The sequence below is a fragment of the Hypoxylon trugodes genome, assembly GCF_022578975.1.
Source record: "Hypoxylon trugodes strain CBS 135444 unplaced genomic scaffold F4822scaffold_10, whole genome shotgun sequence".
In the NCBI taxonomy this organism is placed as follows: domain Eukaryota; kingdom Fungi; phylum Ascomycota; class Sordariomycetes; order Xylariales; family Hypoxylaceae; genus Hypoxylon; species Hypoxylon trugodes.
This window is the reverse complement of record NW_026250025.1, coordinates 1483644-1500863: the sequence shown is the minus strand read 5'-3', so window position 1 is coordinate 1500863 and position 17220 is coordinate 1483644. Positions and strand designations below refer to the sequence as shown.

General features: G+C 46.5%; 6 protein-coding genes across 6 annotated transcripts; 3 read left to right on the top strand and 3 right to left on the bottom strand.

Annotated features, from left to right (window-relative positions):
- The first annotated feature begins 334 nt into the window (after positions 1–334).
- Positions 335–1702, top strand: F4822DRAFT_418837 (glutathione S-transferase). The gene is made up of 5 exons (XM_051459562.1): positions 335–410; positions 476–498; positions 587–698; positions 761–944; positions 1028–1702. The coding sequence occupies exons 1-5, from the start codon at positions 383–385 to the stop codon at positions 1422–1424; spliced, it is 744 nt and encodes a 247-aa protein (XP_051309910.1). The 5' UTR covers positions 335–382; the 3' UTR covers positions 1425–1702.
- On the bottom strand, positions 1631–3875 carry F4822DRAFT_418827 (MFS general substrate transporter). The gene is made up of 5 exons (XM_051459561.1): positions 3602–3875; positions 3416–3513; positions 2367–3354; positions 1977–2252; positions 1631–1907 (listed from the first exon to the last, which is right to left on the bottom strand). Exons 1-5 carry the CDS (start codon positions 3806–3808, stop codon positions 1791–1793), a joined length of 1686 nt encoding a protein of 561 aa, XP_051309909.1. The 5' UTR covers positions 3809–3875; the 3' UTR covers positions 1631–1790.
- A 510-nt stretch (positions 3876–4385) lies between these two features.
- F4822DRAFT_438765 (Ent-kaurene synthase) lies at positions 4386–7468 on the top strand (the record flags this gene model as incomplete). The annotated part of the gene is made up of 4 exons (XM_051462556.1): positions 4386–5078; positions 5134–5245; positions 5306–5592; positions 5660–7468. 4 exons carry the CDS (start codon positions 4386–4388, stop codon positions 7466–7468), a joined length of 2901 nt encoding a protein of 966 aa, XP_051309908.1.
- A 1445-nt stretch (positions 7469–8913) lies between these two features.
- On the bottom strand, positions 8914–12790 carry F4822DRAFT_61999 (heterokaryon incompatibility protein-domain-containing protein). The gene is made up of 2 exons (XM_051463750.1): positions 9232–12790; positions 8914–9170 (listed from the first exon to the last, which is right to left on the bottom strand). Exon 1 carries the CDS (start codon positions 12504–12506, stop codon positions 9234–9236), a length of 3273 nt encoding a protein of 1090 aa, XP_051309907.1. The 5' UTR covers positions 12507–12790; the 3' UTR covers positions 8914–9170; positions 9232–9233.
- F4822DRAFT_434076 (heterokaryon incompatibility protein-domain-containing protein) lies at positions 12588–13541 on the bottom strand (the record flags this gene model as incomplete). Its single annotated transcript, XM_051461942.1, has 1 exon — positions 12588–13541. One exon carries the CDS (start codon positions 13539–13541, stop codon positions 12588–12590), a length of 954 nt encoding a protein of 317 aa, XP_051309906.1.
- Positions 13542–13798: 257 nt separating this feature from the next.
- On the top strand, positions 13799–16686 carry F4822DRAFT_418802 (P-loop containing nucleoside triphosphate hydrolase protein). Its single transcript, XM_051459560.1, has 7 exons — positions 13799–15012; positions 15076–15199; positions 15274–15345; positions 15395–15550; positions 15614–15679; positions 15736–15933; positions 16036–16686. Exons 1-7 carry the CDS (start codon positions 14095–14097, stop codon positions 16479–16481), a joined length of 1980 nt encoding a protein of 659 aa, XP_051309905.1. The 5' UTR covers positions 13799–14094; the 3' UTR covers positions 16482–16686.
- The last annotated feature ends 534 nt before the right edge of the window (positions 16687–17220 follow it).

Below are 17220 nucleotides of genomic sequence, written 5' to 3'. Positions count from 1 at the left end.
CTTCCTAGATGGTAAACTTACATATTGCTTAGTGTATAGAGCGAAGAAACGAAGACACGTATCGTAATTTGCCTTGAATACCTACCTAGGTACATGATGCTAATCGCGCAATTTGGAGGATGCTATGCTGTGTAGCCTCACATTCGTCGAATGCTACACAGTGTGTCGCAGACCTAAAGAGATTCAGCTTTCGATGCTGTGTAACCATGCCGATCGTCTGTGCTCGGAACCGTGTCCGTTGTTTTGTGAGACACTGTACGGGAATGGGTGTTCCTAATCCCCCGCGCCTTTTCACCATTGATCTTTCGTCTTACCCGTCTAAGTCTTCCCTCATCCGCCGTAAAAGTAATTATTCTTATCCCTAAAGCCGAAATCGCCCATCATGAAGCCTATCCGCATCTGGCTTATCCGTAAGTCAAACATGGAAAGCCCATTCCATCAATTTTCTATATGCACTAATAATCTTCGTGATAAGCCGCTGGCCCGAATCCCTGGAAGGTTAGCTACCTAGGTAGTTTTTGATTAAGGCTATAGCCGGAATGATTATATATCACCCGAAGGCACCTTGATCTAACTAATTCTGCAGGTGGTTCTCATTTTTGAAGAACTTGGCATACCTTACGAGATCACATCGATCAAATTTGACGATGTCAAAAAGCAGCCCTATACTAACATCAATCCAAACGGTCGCGTTCCGGGTACGTACATCCCTGCTCTTCCGCCTAAGACTTTACCGGAACGAGAAATTAAACCCTTTAAGCTATCTACGATTCGAATACCGATATAACTCTTTGGGAGTCAGGAGCCATCATTCAATACCTCATTGAGCAATATGATACCAACCATAAGCTTACTTATGATACTCTAAAAGAGAGACATCAATTAAACCAGTGGCTTCAATTTCAAATGAGTGGCCAAGGGCCATATTACGGTGTATCTGCATGGTGAGTTCTCCCATCCTATGTTCCGAGTGCTTCAGGTATGTCGTCAATACCTTGGAGACTTACATTGCATACTACGATTTCAGGTTCAACGTCCTACACCCGGAGAAGGTACCTTCGGCGATAGCACGCTACAACGACCAGCTAAAGCGTGTTCTTGGCGTCTTGGATGGATGGCTTGCGACCCGACAGTGGCTCGTCGGGGACAAGATGACATACGCTGACCTAGCTTTCGTGCCATGGAATGATCGCATCGATTCTGTTATCCTCTGCAAGCCAGAGGAAAAATTTGCAGGATTCCCACATGTGCAGGCCTGGCATGAGCGCATGAATTCACGCCCCTCGTGGAAGCGATGTATGGAGGTCCGGGAACCCCTGATGAAGGAACAGGGCTTGGACCAAGAGACGGGAAGACCAGCCCGGTTTAAAACCCACCAAGAATTTGAAGAAGCAGTTGCCAGAGGAGAGAGTACAGACGCTTAACCCAAGAATTGAGCAATCAATCAAGAAGTTAGGAAAATAGAAGTGCTCTTAGATAAATCTACTCATCATCCACATTACCTAGATACGAATCGCTCCAGAGCTACACCACATAAAATATGAATGCTTGATAAATCATCATCTTTTCGCATCAATTATAGGGCGCGACAGCAACCCCACTATTCGCAGTATACAGAGGCCGCATAGAGTGCCGTTAAATTGTGATAAATTCTACCGCTCAAAGATGAACTATTTATTACTATCTATTGTCTACCTCACACCATGCCCATCCAGACCACTCTACTTCAAACAAAGCATTTGTTAGAGGCAGCCTTAGTTTTATAAGTATATTTCAAATGAATGAGCAAGCTATTCCTGCACTGTTTGGTCTTCGGTTTTCGCAGGAGTTGGTCGCTTCTTAGTAGATGTCCACTTCGTAAAAGCCACGAGGATGAAAGAGAGGACGGGGGCTCCCGCAGGTACGTACTACATTACACAGCGTAAGTACGTCGTTCCGTGCAAACGGCACTCATCACAATTGGGTAGACAACTTACAAAGACCTGCGTAACCGACTTTCCATATTCTCGTATCACTGTTGGCAACACAGCAGCGTCAACGACCGAGTTAAGGTTGGTGGCACCCGCGGATATAATATTTTGTACCACTTCAGGCGATACGGTAGTCGATAAGTTTGCCATTAGCCGCTTTTGGAATATTGTCTGTCCGATGGCTGTGAAGATGGTACAGCTAGTGGAAATAACAGCGAGAAGGGTGGTGGCACCTAGGGGTACGAGTTCCTTCGGCAAAGACGCCTGCATACCGAGGTGGGCCTGATATATGATGTGCGTTAGTACGTCTGGTGAGGAGTGAGATAAAGAAAATGCGACAAGACGTTAGGCAGAGGGAAGAGAACAGAGAGCGGGGGTTTCGATGCCATCACTTACTAAATTGCCAGCCAAAGAAAACCCGAAGCCAGCGAGAATCTGATAGCCAATCCAATGGCCACTGGAGACCTCTGGGTATATGGTAGACAAAAGCCCTCCCCCTATACACACTAACGCTTCGGCGAGTAGGAGGAATGGATTCCACCATCCCACAGCTTGCACAATCATGCCGGCGCCAACGAATGCAGCTACTGCATCAGCAATCACCGTTGGGAAATAATTGATGCCGCTCTGCGTAGGTGAGACACCAAGGACTGCTTGAAACCAGATAGGTAGCCAATATATTATAACCTGAAATGGGCCGTTCACAAAAAAGGAACTTGCACAGATAAGCCAGGCATTTCGATGAACGGTAAATAAGCGCGGAGGAATCAAAGCGTCGTCCTTCATGTATATCTGCCACGCAACAAAAGGCACGAAAGATACGCCGCATCCAACGAAAAGTCCGATAATGATAGATGAGTTCCAGGCGTATGTGACGCCGCCCCACTGGAGCGCTAGTAGTAGCATAGTCATGGAACCTGCAAACAAGAAGAAGCCGATTCCGTCAAGACCCTTCAGCTTATTTTTGAGGGGAGCCTTCTCTCCTGCATCAGAGTGTATGCGGAAGAACGGAACGAAAAGTAGGGCAGCAAATCCACCGATAGGCAGGTTAATGTAGAAGCACCATCGCCAAGTAGCGTGTTGGGTTAGAGCACCACCGATCACAGGGCCGACGACGCTCGCGATGGCAAAAGTTGAACTAATGGATCCGGTGTATATGGCGCGTTTATGGAGTGGTATTATGGTGGTTACCACGACGAAGCCTCCTGCGAAAATGCCTGAGGCACCTAGGCCGGCGATGGCGCGGCCTACGATGAGCGCTCTTGACGTAGGCGCTAGCGCGCAGACGAGGCTACCGATCTCTAAAATGCCGACGTATACTAGGTAGACTAACTTCTTGGGAAATAGGACGTAGATCTTCCCTGCGAGAGGTTGAGTCGAGCATCTGTAATAATGTGAGTACGAATGAAGAAAAAAACGGAGAGGTGATGGTAAGAGGAACGTACAAGGCCAACATAAAAGACGATCCGTACCACCCTACATCTGTGATAGAATCAAAGTGGCTGGTGATGACAGGAATAGCTGTAGCTATCATGTTTAGGTCCTAAGTATACGATTAGTTCCGTAAGCTCCCCATTAGATACAGACATTGGGATTGGCCACCCCCAAGGTGCCCATCAACCAAAACCTACCAATCCAACAAGAAATGTGAACATGCAAACTGCACCAAATACGGGGATGAGCCTGACGCCCTTAACTTCATTTTTGGGGTTTATCGTGTGTTCTTCTGGGGTCTGGCTGCTTCCAGGCTCAGGATCAGGTTCGAGTTTGGAGGACTCAGCTTCTTGGACGCTATTGATGCGCGCCATCTCTACTTCGTCCATCTTAGAGTCGGCCATAGTGTGAGATAGCTTTACTAAACCATGAGCATAGAACTATGGCATGTCGCCTAGGAGAAAGGAGGTTATGGGAGTTTAGTGAGCTACTCTCTCTTAAGCCTAGAGCCCGAGACAAACACCAATAATGGTGGGTAGCACAGACGCACAGTATTACCTAGACTGTGTGGTCAAAAGCAATGTGACAGTGGCTGAATATGCCAAGCTTCCTTCACTCCGATATGAAAATGTCACCCAGCCAGCCTGCCGAAATAAGTACCCAGGTACCAAGGTACTCAAGTAGATGGAAGCCCCCTACCAAGGAAGGTACTTAGGTACCTAGGAGGTGGATAGCAAGTTCAAGTATATACATACCTAGGTAGACATAGAATCCATAAAGCTGTATTATGATATCGCGTCTTGTACGTCATCATCGTCCCTTGTCTTATCTTGTAACGGCCCTTCTACTATCGTATTCAGTCTAATTTAATACGTGCATTTATTGCCCGAAATGACCATCCGAAATAGCGATACCGACGCGTGCCAGTCTCTTGTGAAGAGGCTCGCATCATGTTACTCATCTGATGGAAATTTCGGTACCATGTCCGTATCCGTATATGACACGGCTTGGCTATCGATGCTTCAGAAGCCGGGAGATAGCAAGCAATGGCTATTTCCCGAGTGCTTCGATTACATCCTCAGAAATCAGCTAGAAGATGGCAGCTGGCCGAGCTATGCTTCGGTATTAGATGGTGTTCTGAATACTGCAGCGGCATTACTAGCTGTTCGAAAGCATTTATCTCACGACCCAAAGTCACCTAGTCTTCAAGAGGTATCATTCAAAGCGGAAGTTTCACTTACAGAGTTAATCCGCGGGTGGGACGTGTTCTCCTGTGACCAAGTGGGTTACGAGATTCTCGTCACGGCTCATTTGAGTTTGCTGAAGCAAGAGGGCGTCGCCTTGCAAGTACCGCAAATTGAACAGCTGGAGTCTCTGCGTGAATTGAAATTATCTCGGTTGCCAGCATCGCTAGTATACAAGGGCCCCTCAGCTTTATATCATTCCCTGGAAGGGTTAATCGGGCACATCGATTTCGATAATATCGCCCAGTGGCGTGAACCTAATGGATCAATGATGGGTTCCCCATCGTCAACCGCTGCGTATCTAATGAATATTTCGACATGGGATGACCATGCGGAGACGTATCTTCGAGATGCCCTCAGGAATGGTAGTGGACAAGGGTGCGGGGGTGTGCCATCGGCGTGGCCAAGCTCAATTTTCGAGGTCTCCTGGGTAAGTCTTCGAGGTGACTATCTAGCAGCATGAGACAAGACACTCACCCGCGTAGACCATTACGACATTAGCCGAGTCCAACATTCCCATTGGCGAGGTGGAGGCGTCGACTATAGGGGGCTTTCTCGAGACATCATTGCGAATGCAGAAAGGCATTGTTGGTTTTGGTATCCTCAATTCTTCAACCATCGAATTTTCAAAAATTTGGCTGACCACTCGGCATTTAGCACCCGGATCACTCGCAGATGCAGATGACACCGCCAAATGTGCAATGAGTCTGCTCTATCTTGGTCGAGAACCAAAGCCTTACATCGAAGCGCTTATTCACGCCTTCGAGACTGCCGACCACTTCCAAACTTACTTGGCTGAGCGTAATCCAAGCCTAAGTACTAACATTAACGTGCTGTCCTGTCTGCTCCTAATAGATGATCCCCTTCCGTACGTACCTCAGGTTGCCAAAGCTGCCAGTTTCATATGCAAAAAAGTATTCGTTGGAGATGTCAAGGAGAAGTGGGTGAGCATCCCCCCGCTTTTTCGCAACCCCTTGATTGATATTGCATGCATCTGACCACTCAGAGTAGCATATACATCGGCTATACTGGATGATGCTTCTATCCAAAGCTGTGGTACTCTTGTATAAACGCATGCAAGAGAATGAGACGTTTCGCGAACGCCTCCTGATTGCCGCACCGAACTTAAAGGAGCAGATCCTTATCCTCTCGCTTCAGATCGTGATGACTATCTTAAAAATGCAGAATCATGGCAATTGGGAAGAAGGGTGCGAACTCACAGCCTACGCTGTTTTGGCACTATCCTCATTTGCACAACTTCCTTTAATAGCGGCAGGACTACGCGACCGGATATACGAGAGTATTAATCAGGGGAAAGTCTTCCTCGCCGCGCACAGATCCGAGTGGAGGGATGGTGCGTATTTATGGACCGAGAAAGTCACATACTCTTCAGAAATTCTTTCGGAGGCTTACTGCCTTGCGGCGACTGTAAATTGCACAGCAACACCTACCATTCCAGGCACACCCCCACCATTTCAAGTCTCTGAGAAAATCCTAGGAGGTATGAGCAAAGCAGGACATCTAATCAGCTGCACGCCTCTGTTCAACCAAGCCGATACCCAGCTTATCTCCGCTGCACAATTACAGGCGTGCTACGCTCTATCAGACCTTAAGCGTCGTCGCCTAGACATCTTTCCACGAACAGGGATGGGGGAAGACAAATATCTGATATTTATCCCGCTGACCTGGACAGCATGCATGTCGCTGCGAGAAGACTGTGTTAGTCTTGCTGTACTTTCCGAAATGATGGTCTTGTCAATGCTGAATTACCAGGTCGATGAATATATGGAGGACGTGCTTGAGCGCGGGTGGGAATACGAAGAAGGCTTCCAGTCAGCGCGAGATGTGGTAAGGCAATTGTTTGTTCAGGCGGGTGTTAGCAAGGATAGTCAGAATGAAACTCTCAGGAATCGAGGCGTTCCCCTACGGGAGTCGACGCCAAAATCTCTAGACTTCAACGGCAACGGCAACGGCGAGGCCAATGGCCATAAGAATTACGGCAGGCTAGGCATGAAGACGGTGCTTAGTCGATACATTGCCCATATTCTTCAGCACCCTTCGGTGTTGAAAAGCACTCAAGACATGCAGGTCCGACTCGCTAGGGAATTGGAGACGTTCCTCCTGGCTCACATCGATCAAGCCGAAGACAATAGCCAGTTTGCTCGTCAGCTAGATGGGAGCTCGCAGAATTCATCTACTCTCCACGATGAAACCTTGCCCAAGGCCCGCAACGGCATTCATAACAAAAAAGGAGAGAAAAGGAAGAGAGAACCCGATGGAGTACATGAACCTCCTACACCCGCATCCTATCCGAGGAGGTACAGGGATTCAGGCCGAACATTCTACAAATGGGTGCGCAGCACGTCTGCGGATCACACATCATGCCCCTTCTCATTCGTCTTTTTCCATTGTCTGCTATTCGCCACCCACGGCGACGTCGCGGGCCACAGTGCCAAGACGGCGTATCTCGTCGAGGACGCGTGTCGGCACCTCGCTAGCCTGTGTCGCATGTACAACGACTATGGTTCCCTAGCACGAGATGCCGACGAACTAAACTTGAATTCACTCAATTTCCCCGAGTTCGCTCGTGCTGCGAAGATTGGGGGCTTAGAAGAGAAAGAAGCCAAGGAACAGCTCATGAACATCGCAGAGTATGAAAGGCGCAGTCTTAACCTCGCCCTAAATCAACTAGAGAGTGAACTTATGAGTGGCGGCGGCGGGAATAACGGCAAGTGGATGGATGCTATTCGATTGTTCGTCAATGTCACGGATCTGTGTGGTCAAATATATGTTGTCAAGGATATCGCCACAAGGAAGTAATTTACAGGTGAAGGGGTGGGTTGCCATCTCGGAACGACCCGGGAACACCTCCCAGTCAACAAGTTTTTCCTAACACCACGATTCTTCAACTTCATTTAATGTGGCCAAACAATTCGGATGCATGAGGATAGTGACAGTGTTACGTACCTGACTAGTAATCCCAAGATACACAATATGTCAGACCGACCCACTGCAACCCTAGATGGGTATAATCTCTCTGAAACCGTGACGCTGTCCCCTAGTCGTAGTCTAAATACCAAGTTTGAGTTGAAGACATCGAGAGGATGAAAGAGGAGGTATTTGGTGTAGTCCCCAAACAACCCGACTCAGTCCTAGCGGGGGAATTGTCATGACTGACAAGATGTGTAACTCCACGAAAGTACCTCGGAGGACGTCGTACCTGTGAAATCAACCCTTCGATATAAATTCGTGCCGTCTCTCAAAACACCCAGTTTTCTTTCTTCTCCTCATCCTAAAGAACATAAATATAATAAGCTCATAATATTTTAATGGCATAATTCTGGTCTTCAGACATTTCATTAAGTCTCTTAAAAATGGCCCGCAAATACTAATACGCCTAGTCCGCGCGGCCGGGAGAGAGAGCAACGGTTCGTATCGGTGGCGGCCGAATCCGGTATGTACTTATCTCCGAAAGGACCTCCGGCGGTTCTTAACATAAAGCCCAAATCGACCTCATTGACACCTATAAAGCGAGTCCCTCACGGAGAAACCTACACGTTGGCGGTGATGGTGCTAGGTATTCAGCAAAGACAATAAGCATGTCCTTCTGTTGTATGCCTACTAAAGTCCGTCACCACTCACCAACACGAATTTACTCCTTCGGATACCGACTCGAGTTCTTCCTAAGTGCCTCCAAAAAAGGAAGACCTAAAAAGGACGGCGCGGTTGGGCATCGAGTCTTAAAGAGTATTAGACATTGATATGGGATTGCTGTATGAGGACGCTTAGCAACATAAGCACCGAACTTGAACATAGTACAGGGCACGGGGGAACGACGTCGGGTTCAATCGGTGGTGTTGTTCAGCTCCGAGTCAGCGTTTTCGGCGGATCAGGGGATTTAATCGTTTTACAGTACGCCGGACGCATGGTTCGCGTTGGTGTGGTACGGAGCACTGCTATGTCTGTCGTGTCGCTGACGCCTGGTAGGAGCGTGGTTTGGATGGCGTAGGGTGTCGTAATCGGACATCGTCTATAAACACAGACAGCACATTCAGGTCCATTAATTATAACGTCTTTTTCTAATGGGCTTCTGCCGGTTATCTTGATTCTCCCGTGCATGATCATGTATGTATAGTCCTCAACTGATATAGTCCCGTCGAGAAGTTGAAGTGAGACTTTCCTGGTTCGGTGTAATGTTATCCCGAGCGCACGTACCAACATAACTCTACCCCTACGTCATCGAGGACCTCGTCGCAACACGTGTTATTCTCACCCACGATTGAATTTCAAACAACGAAGGGCCACAATCCTATAAGGCACCTCATCATGGCTAAAGAAAACTAGGAGTTTCATTCACGGGATCCCATAAGTGAATAAAATCACGGTATAGTTTGAATTATCAACGAATGGTACCCTATATTTTCGCACACCAGTTCCTTGTTCCAAACAAACCTTCAGACCCCAAAAATTACCGCGGCGAGCCTTCACCCGACCCATTTCCTTCTGATACTACCTAGGCAACCTAAGGGCGAAATTATTTTCAGCTAGACATTAAACAAGTGGAATAATACCCATTAACTAACCTTTATATGATAGAAATGATCCTAGCATTCTTCGCCCCTTCCCGGACTGCTTCTCCATGCATGATGCCATGGACATAACACTCCCCGACTAACTGAAATTGGTTCTCATTCACGTTCCGGAGAACGAACGGTACGCTTCCGCTAGCTAGAACCCATACTTCATCACCATTTGTACTAAACCTAGGGCCGTGGCCTAGGTATCCTGTATTGGTACGAAACAATGATCTACCCCTATGTGTTTCCCTAATCTCATCATCGGTGGATTGAAGTGGGCGGCCCAAGTCTGCCGAAGACTTCTCAAGCGCAGCGTCATGCACAAGTTTGATAGTTTCCTTTGGGGAATCGTTTAATCTAATAGATTCAAGGAATTGTTGAAACTCTGGCGGGAAGTCTTGGGTAACTATGCCTGAAGCGTCGCCAAGTATCTGTTGTAAAGCCTTATATTCTGTTGAGAATTTTTCGAGCTGCTCGCGTTTCTTGAGATCGTCGTTTTGTTCAATAACTATATCTCTTGTTTCAGCCTGGAGCTGTTTCATCCCCGCTCGAAAAATTTTCCGGACTGTGTCCCCATGCTCGGATTTGGCAGGACTCTCAGAATCAACCGAATCTGATACTAGAGTTCGCCACAAGACTTCAAAACGGCCTTGCTGTCTCATTTCATCATTTATGTCTTTATCTACCAAAGGAAAAGCAGGGAGCTGAAGGACAACACTCAGTAAGTCTGATAATAACCAGCCTTGTTTCAGGCAGCCCCTAGATTCAATAGAACCAAAACAAAATCCCCTAACTTCCAGTCTATTTCCTTCGGGGAAGTCAATATGTATAGGGCTGAGGCTAGATGCAGCTGCAAAGCGGGGATTTGTTAGGGAATCTAATTGACCGCAAGTTAGAGGCAGGCTAAAATACGGGACCCATGTCGGGTGGTCTTTAGATGGAGGGATTTCGATACCGGGATCTGGAACAAGGCTTAAAAGTGAAAGGCTATTGCTCGATTTGATCACGAACTTAGAGGCGCGAATGAAGACCGTGCTCGCGTCCGCCTTATAGTCAGGGACAAGTTCTACAGGCAGTTTGCCCTGTGTCTCAGCCGATATGCCCAACAATGAGTATACTCTGTCCCTCTCGTCCGTTGCCCGAAATTCGTCAAAGAATGATATATTGTCAATGAGTTTAGGGAAGCCCTCTTCCCTGCTAGTCACGTTTGATTTGGCGAATGTAATGCGCAGACTAGTTAAATACGTCCTGACGGCCAACCCTAGCCCTTTTTGGAAATTTGTCCAGTCTCTATCAGTCTGGCGATTCAAATTTCTCCATAGCGGATCGTGTCTACCTGGGAATTGGGATATAGTCTCAGCCGAATCATCCACTGAGTAATTACTTCTCCCGGAATTCACTTGCAATATGGGTAGAAGCGAATGGTAGGAAAGTAATTCCAGGCCACACATTACGATAACATCCTGCGCAAGACAAACTTCTTGGACAATCCAAGTTCGTTCAAACCACGAGCGGGAAAAGAACGCGCGTAATGCAGCCCACCGCCTTGGTGTAAGGAGTGGGAGACCAAGCATGTGAGATGCAAACAAATCCACATCCATTAACGTTTCGAAGTTGAAAAATACCCGGGCAAAAGTCCTCTCCTGGGCATAATACATTCCCCTATATTTACGACCGAGGAGACGTATAAACTCTAGGGCATCTCTCGTTAGCTCGTCTTCGCCCCCTAGCCACGCTATTGTCGACGTAGCTTGGCGATATATGTTGCTCATCATAGCAACTTGTTTGCTCTTTTCCTCCGTATCATCTTGATTAATACATAACGCATCAATCCAGATAGATCGAGTCTGTGGCCCATTTTTAAAGTGTTCTTGGTCTTCCGAATTCAACTTCAGACGAAGAGCCAAAAGTAGCGTAAAAAGATTGGCACTTATAGACACTGTCTGTCCGTCACACTCAATTTTATAATCCTTCCTTGACCATGCCTTATGGTCCCGCTCGTCCTCAGCATTCTCCTGCAATCCAAGTGGGCAACCCCAAGTGTAGGAAAGAGCATTATATTCGGGAGACTCTTTGAGATCCACGGTGTGCATGGAACACTTGATTGGAAAATGCTCTCGCCCTTCATCATCGATATTATCGATTGGAAGTATAATGAGGAGCCGAATAGACGTAGTGGTCGGTAGACCATAGTCCTCATAAGGAAAAAAGTTCTCAGCTTCCCCAGAAGGTAATTTTGGGGGGAATATGACAGGAAATCTCACTGCAGGCTCTTCTAACGAAACACCAAGATATTTTAACTCCCTTGATACTAGATCATCTTCTATTGGCCTAGGATTGGTTGATAGATCTGTGGGTAATTTGTCATGGTAGATGACAGCCGCTGCGCGGTCAATAATAGAGTTTGCGATTTCAAAATGGTGCGCTTCTTCTTCGGCGCTTTCTGTGTTGCTGCATACTGAATCGATCCATAGTAGGACAGGTACCTCGGATTCCCGAAAGTTTCGGAAAGCTTCGCAGAGAAGAGGATGTATATGATGCTGTTGCCCATCTAGATAGATCTTTTCCCGAGGTCCCGTATCAATTGTCCAGACGTAAGGGAGAATGTAATAAGGCACTGTCTCCACACCAAGCGCCGATAGGACGGATAGATCCGTCAGGATTAATTCGCAGCTTATATCGGAACTCACACCCATGCTGGGATGAAGCACTGGCAGCCTGATAGTCTCCTTCCCACTACTAAGTGGTTGATGTAATTTGCTCTCAGGATCGGTTATGGGGTCTTTTTCAATTCGGGTGGGATCTCTTATTGACACGGTTGGCCAATCTCGACTGAATCGATCAAATATATTGAACCAACATTCCCAGGCATCAATTAAAAAAGCCGAGTCACTTTTGGGAGTTGTTAGGGCCGTAGTAACAAATTTTCTGAAAAATTCCAAGCGCTCTCTCAAGAATACCATCGTATTGGGTTCGTCGAACCGGCCCTGTACAGCCATCTTCATGTCGCGGTCATAAAAGCGGTCATGTTCAAATGCACTATCCCCAGACAAAACCTTAGATGGAAGCTCTGGGTCAACGAAATACGCCAGGATCTCAACGCCTGGTCGAGGCCGTGTATTATAACACGATACGGTAAAGGATAGATGCGTTAGAAACAAACCAAAGACCTTCCCCATGAGAGCTAAGGCTGTCGTCCAGTTAATAGCTATTCTTGGGCCAGCAAATATCCTCTCGAAGGCCAAAGAAAGTGTCCCAATAGTTTTGTCGTCGCGGGTCATAGCTCGAGAGAAGTGTCCACGGAACCCAAAGATGCTTAAACGTGGAACCAAATGAATGAGATATTCTGAGGCTGGATTGCTTTAACCGAGAGACTCAAAGCTTTTCGGACCTAAAGCTACCAGAGCGATAGCAAGTATGTTCCAATCAACCGACTTATTTCCACACCGCACTCTGATCTTACAACCAGACATAAGTTGCTTCAGTAATCCGGCACGATCCCACCATGACACAGACATCAATGCTGATACAGCTTGTAGGTGAGCAGATATGACCAGTCCTTCATCCGGGGTGAACAGAACTCCGACTTCCTCTCTGGTTACTTTTCTGGCTGTTTTGATAGCCAAGTCCTCTAGAAATGATATGGCCTCGGTAGATGTGCTCGACTCCTTGCCCAACCAAACTTGAACTTCGTTGGCATTCGAAAATATAGAATTAATCGTAGCAATATCTTTTTGCCATCCTTCCTCATCGTGTCCTCTGATGCAGAAGGGGTCGACCCAGAGAAAACGAGTTTTGCTTGGTTGCCGCAAATGTCGGAGGGCAGATTCGAGGGTCTCTGTGACCTGAATGATCTTTCCGTCCACTTTGATGCGTGTGGTGTCACATGGGTCTCCTCGCGCATATGTCAAGATATCATACTTTGAGCGAGGGTTCTCTAGGGTATCCTCGCAAATTATACAGCTGATCATTGTACTTGGATTTTGGGACGGACGCAGGGCCAGAACAAGAATCTTTTCCCACGGACATGTGTCCGGAATACATGATTTGGTCATTGATAGAATCGTGTCGCGGGTTTCTTTATGTTCCCGGATTACGTGCTGCGTTGTGTCGGGTAGCCTCTTGATGAAAAAGTCAAGACAAGCAAGCCACGCCGATTCAAGTCTTTCGAATTCATGATCCCACGGAGGTTCCTCTTCTCTTTTCTCGCGCCATTCGCGGACAGCTTCGATGATACAATTTCTTAGTAGGTGCGCTAGGAAATAGGATTCAAAATCTAGAGTTAGTGAGGCGACGGGTGTATTCATCGTACTCATTGCATTAGTTGTCTTTCTGGTAGCTTATATTCTGAGTTATAGAGGTAATGACGTGGAAATCCCTAGAATGGCCGCGGCGAGCCTCATTCAATTATATCCGCCCAAGCGGTGAGATAAGCAATTTATTTACGTCCGCTAGTAATACACCCATTGGCTAGAGATACACACAGTGTTCTATGTGAAACGAACATAGGCAGGCTCTAGAAAGAGCAGCGGGGTTAAACCAACGAATATCCTTATATGACCGTCACTTACGTGTGTCAGGCATCTATGCAGGCTCGTCGCGCCGATCCGAAATAAAAAACTTTCCATGAGGATCTGGGATATTGGCCGCTTGGTTCTAATATTAATATCAGGCAAATTCCTCGTTCATTTTCTCCCCTTGGAATATCAGGAAACCCCAGTGACTTATTATCCTTGTCACAGCCGGTTACCGTACGTCTCTAGATACTTATGCATGTACATTGAGACCCTTGAGTAACTCAGTAATAGGCGAACCAACCATTTTCTCCCATTTATTTATCTATATAAGGATCGATTATCACACCACAAGATGGCTGACGACGACACTTTAACCCTTCCTACCCCTGAGGAAATTGCAGCTCTTGACGAAATCTCAGGTGAACCAGATCACGAACATTCGGTCGATAATGTGGGAATGAAATGCAAAGTGAAGGATCTCTACGAGGGACCTATGACGAAGTGGGGGGATATAACCTGGGTTGAAGTATATCCCGAGAACGTCAAGAAGGTCAACATAGAGGACAGAGAAAGATACGCCTTGGTTGTTAAGTATAAAAACAGCAATGAGGAAGATGATCCGTTAAGAATCCACGAGATCACTGTGCAAAGTCCTCTACTCAAGAGCTTTCTCCAGGCCGTAATCAAGGACGACCCTAGTTTGAGCCTGAAAAGCGCAGTCTTAGAAGAACCATTCAAGGATATCTTCCATCATTGGACAGAGCTCAAGGAAGCTGCTTCTGAATATCACGACGAGGAATCAATCCGCCATATCCAACTACTATTCGACCTATTAAACAAAACGATTAACAAGGCATACGATCATTATAAGGACCTAACCTCAAAATCGCTAATAACATTCGATTACTTGTGGACATTGTTCAAACCAGGCGATATTCTATTCGAACCAGGAGATTCAAGGCCTCGCATGTATCGGCTCCTAAAGACTAAACATAAAACCATGCCTCTTATAATGGGAAAAGTGTTAAGAGAGTTTAAGCTGAAATATCTGGGCATCGATACGGACGGCGAGAAATTTGGTTTCCAGACCATCAAAGTCACCATTGACGACTTCAAAGGGATAAAAAAGATCACAGACTTGCACGTATATCCTGAACGTTTCATGGAAAACCGTAGCCACATCCGTGATCAGATTTCTGCCCGCGGCAGGAAATTCTATTCGCTAGGAGGCATACACTACATGTTATATCAAGGAACAGTCTCCGAAGACGTACGAACCCACAGCCATATTCGATCGCAAGTCCCACGCAAAACCATACTGACTTGATTGTAGGTTGATGGTCGAGTTGTCGTCGATGCTAAAGGATACTATCAATATACCTCCGCTAGTATTCGTTTGACCTCCCTCCCTCAGGATGATTCTCAGGGTTCAGATGTCGAAACCACCTCTAAAAATGGTAAGTTTTTATTCCCTTTAATAAAGGCATGACTGATAATAGAACATCGTTCTTACTTCCTTTAATAATGCTAGGCCTGACAGAGGAACAATTACTCATATGCAGTCCGACTGTAAATGGATACTCTCTCACTCGTAAAAAATGGGGTCAGTTCAATCTCGCCTATATTTGTCCATAAATCCTAACATAGCTTAGTGCAGCTAGACGTTAGTGAGGTTACGGATATTGATTGGAACCCAGACGCCTTCGCCAATCTATTGTTGCCAAAACAGTATAAAGAGTTGATTCTCGCATTTGTTAAGACAAGGCTCGCGCAACTAGATGGCTTCGATGACTTTGTCAAAGGGAAAGGTCACTAATTTTTCCGTCTTTATCTACCTAGGTAGTTGTATTCGACTGCTAACGAAGAAACAGGCCAAGGCGTCATAATGCTTCTTGCCGGTTCGCCAGGCCTTGGGAAAACTTTCACAGCAGAGTCAGGTACCTATCATAAAGCTCGAGTTTAATGAATGCACAATACTAATTGGCACCAACAGTCGCCGAAGAGGTGCATGCACCCCTATATTCCGTGACTGCCACGGAACTTGGTTCTGGCGTCTATTCACTGGAGACATCTCTTACTGAGGCGCTGAACCTTGCTGCGCGGTGGAAAGCCGTGCTGCTTTTAGATGAAGCCGATGGATTTCTTGGACAACGCAAAATCCATGAAACCGAAAGAAATAGGTCGGTCGCAGGTAAGTCGCCTATTCATTCCTATACATTAATTTGAATTAATGGGCTTGCAAGCATAAATTATGCCACGGAATGTAAAGCTAACATCGTTTTCTTTATGATAGTATTCCTGCGTACTCTTGAGTATTATAAAGGTATACTATTTATGACGACAAACCAAGCTATAACCGTTGATGCGGCTTTCGGGTCACGAATTGACCTGAAGGTTAACTACCCACCCCTCACACAGGCCTTGCAGAAGGGCATTTGGCGTAACTTTATCAAACGCTTTCCAGAAAATGCAGCTTTCACCGAAGCCGACCTCGATACCTTCACCCAAAGGGATATAAATGGAAGAGATATTAGAAATGCCGTGAAGCTTTCTAGTATTCTAGCGAAAAGTCGTAACGAAGCATTGACGCCAGGCCATGTGAGGGAGATACTTAAAGTGGTGTATGATGATCTTTGGGAAACAGTTGAAGGGGAAGTAGCTAAAGAAGCACCCCGTAGTACAGGGCTCCAGTTTTGGAAGCACTTCTTGACCAACAGGGCGGGACGGACACCATTGTAACCACCCGAACATCTAGATATAGGGCTTTGCTCAAGAATCGTATTCCTTGGGGTTAGATTAGTCGACCAGTTATAATATAATTGCCATAGGATTGTTCTGCTTGGGAGTTAGGATCTAGGTATTTCTGGATTTTCGATATCAGGGGGCCCTTATCGATACGTCACTCTTTAGGAATTCACACTTCATGAATTGTGATTTTACATACCTAGGTGGTTAGCTTAGGTCTGCTCATATATCGCTTTCGTCCTTAATGCATACCTACCTAGGTAGGTACATAGACTATGTAAGTAACAGATCGACTCAAGAGCAGATCTGTGATGGAACTAACCAACAATCATAATTCTCGGCAAAACGGACCTCGATGCTCGACATCTCGTCTCGAATGTAGGAAAAAATGAAAATTGAGTTAAGTCCTATTTCGGGTGGCTCTATAGCTCTTGCCGGGATGTCCACATTTAACCATTTGAGCTGGCCAAATAGGTGTTTTGGGCCATCGTCTCTCCTACGGGTCATCTCATGCGGTCAGTGACCGCGATACGACGGCCCCTTAACACAGAGCGCGACCATACCATAGACTACAAAGACGCGTATAATAATTTAACATAGGGCGAGTCTTCGCCTATGTAGTTCTTAACGACCAATGTTAACCCGCTCAGTAGAGACCGCGTATGGACTCCCCAAAAATTATCACCACTTCGGCCGCCTTATAGCCATGACTCATTTCGGTGTACAGGTAGAC

Coding starts and splice junctions, on each gene's coding strand:
- F4822DRAFT_418837 (XM_051459562.1), top strand. CDS start 383: ATGAAGCCTATCCGCATCTGGCTTATCC. Junction 411..475: donor TATCCGCATCTGGCTTATCC/GTAAGTCAAACA, acceptor CTTCGTGATAAG/CCGCTGGCCCGAATCCCTGG. Junction 499..586: donor CTGGCCCGAATCCCTGGAAG/GTTAGCTACCTA, acceptor CTAATTCTGCAG/GTGGTTCTCATTTTTGAAGA.
- F4822DRAFT_418827 (XM_051459561.1), bottom strand. CDS start 3,808: ATGGCCGACTCTAAGATGGACGAAGTAGAGATGGCGCGCATCAATAGC. Junction 3,514..3,601: donor TCACATTTCTTGTTGGATTG/GTAGGTTTTGGT, acceptor TCGTATACTTAG/GACCTAAACATGATAGCTAC. Junction 3,355..3,415: donor TCGTCTTTTATGTTGGCCTT/GTACGTTCCTCT, acceptor ACATTATTACAG/ATGCTCGACTCAACCTCTCG.
- F4822DRAFT_61999 (XM_051463750.1), bottom strand. CDS start 12,506: ATGACCCGCGACGACAAAACTATTGGGACACTTTCTTTGGCCTTCGAG.
- F4822DRAFT_418802 (XM_051459560.1), top strand. CDS start 14,095: ATGGCTGACGACGACACTTTAACCCTTCCTACCCCTGAGGAAATTGCA. Junction 15,013..15,075: donor AAGGAACAGTCTCCGAAGAC/GTACGAACCCAC, acceptor ACTTGATTGTAG/GTTGATGGTCGAGTTGTCGT. Junction 15,551..15,613: donor TGACTTTGTCAAAGGGAAAG/GTCACTAATTTT, acceptor ACGAAGAAACAG/GCCAAGGCGTCATAATGCTT.